The sequence below is a fragment of the Gobio gobio genome (genome assembly GCF_949357685.1).
Source record: "Gobio gobio genome assembly, chromosome: 6".
Lineage (NCBI taxonomy): Eukaryota > Metazoa > Chordata > Actinopteri > Cypriniformes > Gobionidae > Gobio > Gobio gobio.
Window position 1 is genome coordinate 61,727,787 of NC_137102.1, and position 5,000 is coordinate 61,732,786.

At 37.3% G+C, this 5,000-nt stretch overlaps 1 protein-coding gene across 1 annotated transcript in view; it reads left to right on the forward strand.

Annotated features, from left to right (window-relative positions):
• Positions 1 to 5,000, forward strand: part of LOC307128449 (receptor-type tyrosine-protein phosphatase mu) — a gene marked incomplete at its 5' end in the record, with an annotated part of 357,404 nt that overhangs the window by 310,307 nt on the left and 42,097 nt on the right. Inside the window, one exon of the mRNA XM_079820324.1 lies at positions 3,837 to 3,953. Within this exon, the coding sequence (XP_079676450.1) occupies positions 3,837 to 3,953 (117 nt within the window). The remainder of the gene's footprint in view (positions 1 to 3,836; positions 3,954 to 5,000) is intronic.

Sequence of the window (5,000 nt, forward strand, 5' to 3'; positions counted from 1 at the left end):
TTTATTTCATTTTATTTTAATCTATTTTATTTCATTATATTTTAATCTATTTTATTCTATTTTATTTGATTTCATGTTGTGTTGTACTGTTTAATTTAATTTAATTTGTATTTATTAATCATTAAATTCAACAGCTTTTGGTCAAATTAATGCGTCCTTGATCAATAAAAGTATTCATTTCTTTACTGACCCCAAACTTTTGAATGATAGTCAGTCTGTCTAGTATATTTATGAATAATGCATAACCTTCAGATTATAGAGTTTAAGACAGAGTTTGATTCCCTGTATGTGTTAAGCCCATCACATGCAGACAGACAGAATCCGTCCTAATTGCTGAAATAATGTGGAGTTTTTTCCATCATATAATCCCAGCGGGAGACTCGCGTGTCTCCAATCACATTCCCTCTGTAATGATGGTGGAGGAGATTGAATTATCTCTCTCAGAAGCGTCTGGGGTCCCAGTGTTCCCAGTGCTCTCTCTCCTCAGCGCTGGTGTTGTGTAATCGTGTTGTCAGATGTGTTGTGCTTGTGTTTATGGCTGCAGTATTAGATTGGAAAGCAACACTCTAGCGTGTGAGAGTTATTAGTGTGCCTGGATCATATTGCCTCATAATGAGCTTGTGTGGTAATGGAGTTCGGTTCCGGTCCGGTCGGGTGTCGGTGTCACGTCTGGAAGGCCAGAACTCGTTTAGCTGTGCCTAATGTGTGGATGAGGATTGAGCTCTTGGCTCTGATTGGCTGACACACACTCCAGGTGTTGATGAATGAAGGATCTTCAGTGAATCAGGGGCAGCTTTACAGTGAAAACAGGACAACACCTCCATTACTGATGAACATCTCTAAACACACACTCATTATTGAGCAGAAATCAGTTCAGTGCTGAATCATAACTGGCTAAAGTACATTAATCATGAGTTCAGCTCTAGAGAACATATATTAATATACATATGTCAAAAAATATATTGCACAAAAATGAAAACAATAATGTAAGTGTGAATCAAAAAATTAAAAGCGCATTTAAAAATAACAACAAGCATGATTTCATCTCTCAATGTCTTAGTGTGTGTTTGGGTCATAATTTACTTTTTAAAATCGAATTTCTGCTTTTTATCTCATAATTAGGACTTTTAATCATAATTTACATTTTTAAGTCATAATTTTGACTTTACATCTTTTAGAATTTTTATCTCAGAATTTAAAGTCCTATTTTCAGCTGTTCATCTCACAATGACTGTCATATTTTCAACATTTTATCTTATAATTATGACTTAGCATGTCATATTTTTGACTTTATCTAATAATGAGGACCTTTAAAATAATATTTTCAACATTTTATCTAATAATGAGGACTTTTAAAATCATATTTTTGACTTTTTATCTAATAATGAGCATTTTTAAAATCATATTTTCAACATTTTTTCTTATAATTATTACTTATCTTGTCGTATTTTCGACATTTTAACTCACTATTATGACTTTTAAAATCATATTTTTGACTTTTTATCTAATATTGAGGACATTTAAAATCATATTTTCAACATTTTATCTTATAATTATGACTTAGCATGTCATATTTCTGACTTTATCTAATAATGAGGACTTTTAAAATCATATTTTTGACTTTTTATCCAATAATGATGACTTTTAAAATCATATTTTTGACTTTTTATCTAATAATGAGGACATTTAAAATCATATTTTCAACATTTTATCTTATAATTATGACTTAGCATGTCGTATTTTCAACATTTTATCACACTATTATGACTTTTAAAATCATATTTTTGACTTTATCTAATAATGAGGACTTTTAAAATCATATTTTCAACATTTTATCTTTTAATTATGACTTGGCATGTCGTATTTTCAACATTTTATCTCACTATTATGACTTTTAAAATCATATTTTAAACATTTAATCTTATAATTATGACTTAGCATGTCATATCTTTGACTTTATCTAATAATGAGGACTTTTAAAATCATATATTTGACTTTATCTAATAATGGGGACATTTAAAATCATATTTTCAACATTTTATATCTTAATTATGACTATGATAATTGAAATGAGTGGATCAGTGATATAGTTGAATATTTAGCTCAGTGTGTTTGGAGCAGGGATGTGTCCTTGCTCCTACCCTTTTCGGAATTTTCTTCTCTGCCCTACTACGCCGTGCCTTCCCTGATGACTCGGGTATCCTGCTACACACCCGCAGCTCAGGAAAGCTGTTCAATCTGGCCAGACTGCGGGCAAAGACTAAAGTACGCCATGTTCTGGTACGTGAGCTGCTTTATGCTGATGATGCTGCCTTTGTTGCCCACTCAGAGGTAGATCTACAACTACTCTGCTCATCTTTTGCCGCTGCATGTCTAGAGTTTGGTTTGCAGATCAGTCTTAAAAAAACAGTTATCCTTGCCCAACCTGCAACCCTGAACCCTACAGTATACATTAACAACACACCTCTATCTGTGGTAGACAAATTCACCTACCTGGGTTCCACAGTATCAAACAACAATAACCTTGACGCAGAGCTTGACATGCGCATTGGGAGGGCATCATCGGTGTTTGGAAAATTGAGCAAGCGTGTCTGGCACAACAAGAACCTCTCATTGCTCCTCAAAGTCCGTGTGTATCATGCATGTGTACTTAGCACCTTGCTATATGCAAGTGAGACATGGACAACTTACAGGAGGCACGAACATCGCCTCAACGCCTTCCATTTTCGCTGCCTCCGCTCCATACTGGGTGTATGCTGGAAGGACCATGTGCCAAACTCTGTCATACTTGGGAGAACTGGTTCCAGTGACCTGTACACCATCCTTCGTGAACGCCACCTCCGTTGGATTGGACATATCTATCGAATGAAGGACACCCGCCTCCCAAAAATCTTGCTGTATGGCGAGCTGGCAAATGCCCCCCGCAAACATGGTCGCCCCCATCTACGTTTTAAAGATGTCATTAAGAGGGATCTTCAGGCCTTCTCCATCAACCTGGACAACTGGGAGGCACTTGCAATTGACAGACCCAACTGGCGTGCAGCAATTGACAACGGCCGCAGGGACTCTCAGGAGTCCTATAAGTCATTTCTGGAAGAGAGAAGCTCAAAACGGGAAGCAGTTCGTCGCACTCGACATGAACGGCCATAGTAGTAGTGTTTGGAGTTTAATGATTAGATTCGATTTTTTTTATGAAGCATTTAATAAATCCTCAGACATGTTATCATATATACTATTTCATTTTATTATTTTTTATTTTAATTGTATTCTTATTTTATTATATTTTGTGTTGTTGTTGTTGTTTTGTTTTTGATTATTTCTTTATTCTATTTTATTTTGTTAATTTGTTTTATTCTATTTTTATTGCAATTTGTGTTGTTTAACTTTATAAATTGTTTTTTATTTTTTATTTTTTTTTAATTTTTTTATTTATTATTCTTTTATTTTATTATTGAGGCAGTATCTACTACAGCATTTTTAATCACATATTTAAAACAATTGAAAGGGTAAAGGTGTGAAACCGTCTGTCTTTAATCAGGTGACATCACATGAATGAATGTGAGTGTTTCCCATTAACAGGCGCTGTGGTTTACCTGTGCTTACCCTGGTCTTACCTGTGTTGCTATGGTTACAGATGTAAGGAATAGTTCAGTTTGAGAAGTGGACTGTGATGAGATGAGTGGTCCATCATTCCCTCATGATCCGGAGAGTCATGTGTTAATCAGCTCTTCTACTTAAGCCTCCCTTACCCTCCAGCGCTTCATCTCCAGCGCTTCATTCACACGAGTGTAGGAATATCATATTTCCATAACCCGAGCTGTGTGTTTGTGTCTCAGGTGAAGTGCTGTAAATACTGGCCGGACGACACTGAGATCTACAGAGACATTAAGGTGACGCTGATCGAGACGCAGCTTCTGTCGGAGTACGTGATCCGGACGTTTGCGGTGGAGAAGGTGAGCAAAGGCCCTTCACAGGGTCACAGGTCAGAGGTCAGAGCGAGCTCAGGGTCACATGTGCGCCTCTGTCTCGTTTTTTGAGCGTATTTAGGCCACGCCCACCGGGGGGGAAACAATCCAACGCTCTTCATTGACTTTGCATTGCGTGAAGCGGCATCCTTGTCATTTCGGACTTCTAACAAAAAACAGAACAATGTCTAAAAGCTGATATGAGACAAAGTGTACAGCAAACAAGCTAAAAAACACAGAAATAAGTTTTTATAAGTTGTCGACCCCCAAAAAAACGAGAGTTTAAGGAGACAAAAGTGGATAAAGGCAGTAAAACGTGACGCTTCAGCTGAAGAATGGGTGAATTTGGGGATCCTGAAACTCAGTATATGTGCAGTAAACATTCTGTCACTGTTAAAGGATTAGTTCACTTTTAAATAAACTTTTGCTGATAATTTCCTCACCCCCATGTCATCAGAGATGTCCATGTCTTTCTTTCTGCAGTTGAAAAGAAATTAAGGTTTTGGATGAAAAAAGTCCAGGGTTTTTCTCCATATAATGGACTTCAATGGGCTCCAAACGGTTCAAATGACAGTTTCAGTGCAGCTTCAAAGGGCTTTAAACGACACCAGATGATGAATAAGGGTCTGATCTAGACAAACCATCAGTTTCTGAGAGAAACCCAGCAGTATTTATGATATTATTTTACCTCTTAACAGACGAGCGTGATCATCTCTGAGCTCCGCCATAACTTCCGCCAAGTGAGGTCAAAATACGAGCGTGGTTATAGATGTATCGATAGTAGATAGTCGACTCACTGATTCATAACGCTCCGAACCGCTGAATCGACTCACTGATTCATAACGCTCCGAACCGCTGAATCGACTCACTGATTCATAATGCTCCGAACCGCTGAATCGACTCACTGATTCATAACGCTCCGAACCGCTGAATCGACTCACTGATTCATAATGCTCCGAACCGCTGAATCGACTCACTGATTCATAACGCTCTGAACCGCTGAATCGACTCACTGATTCATAACGCTCCGAACTG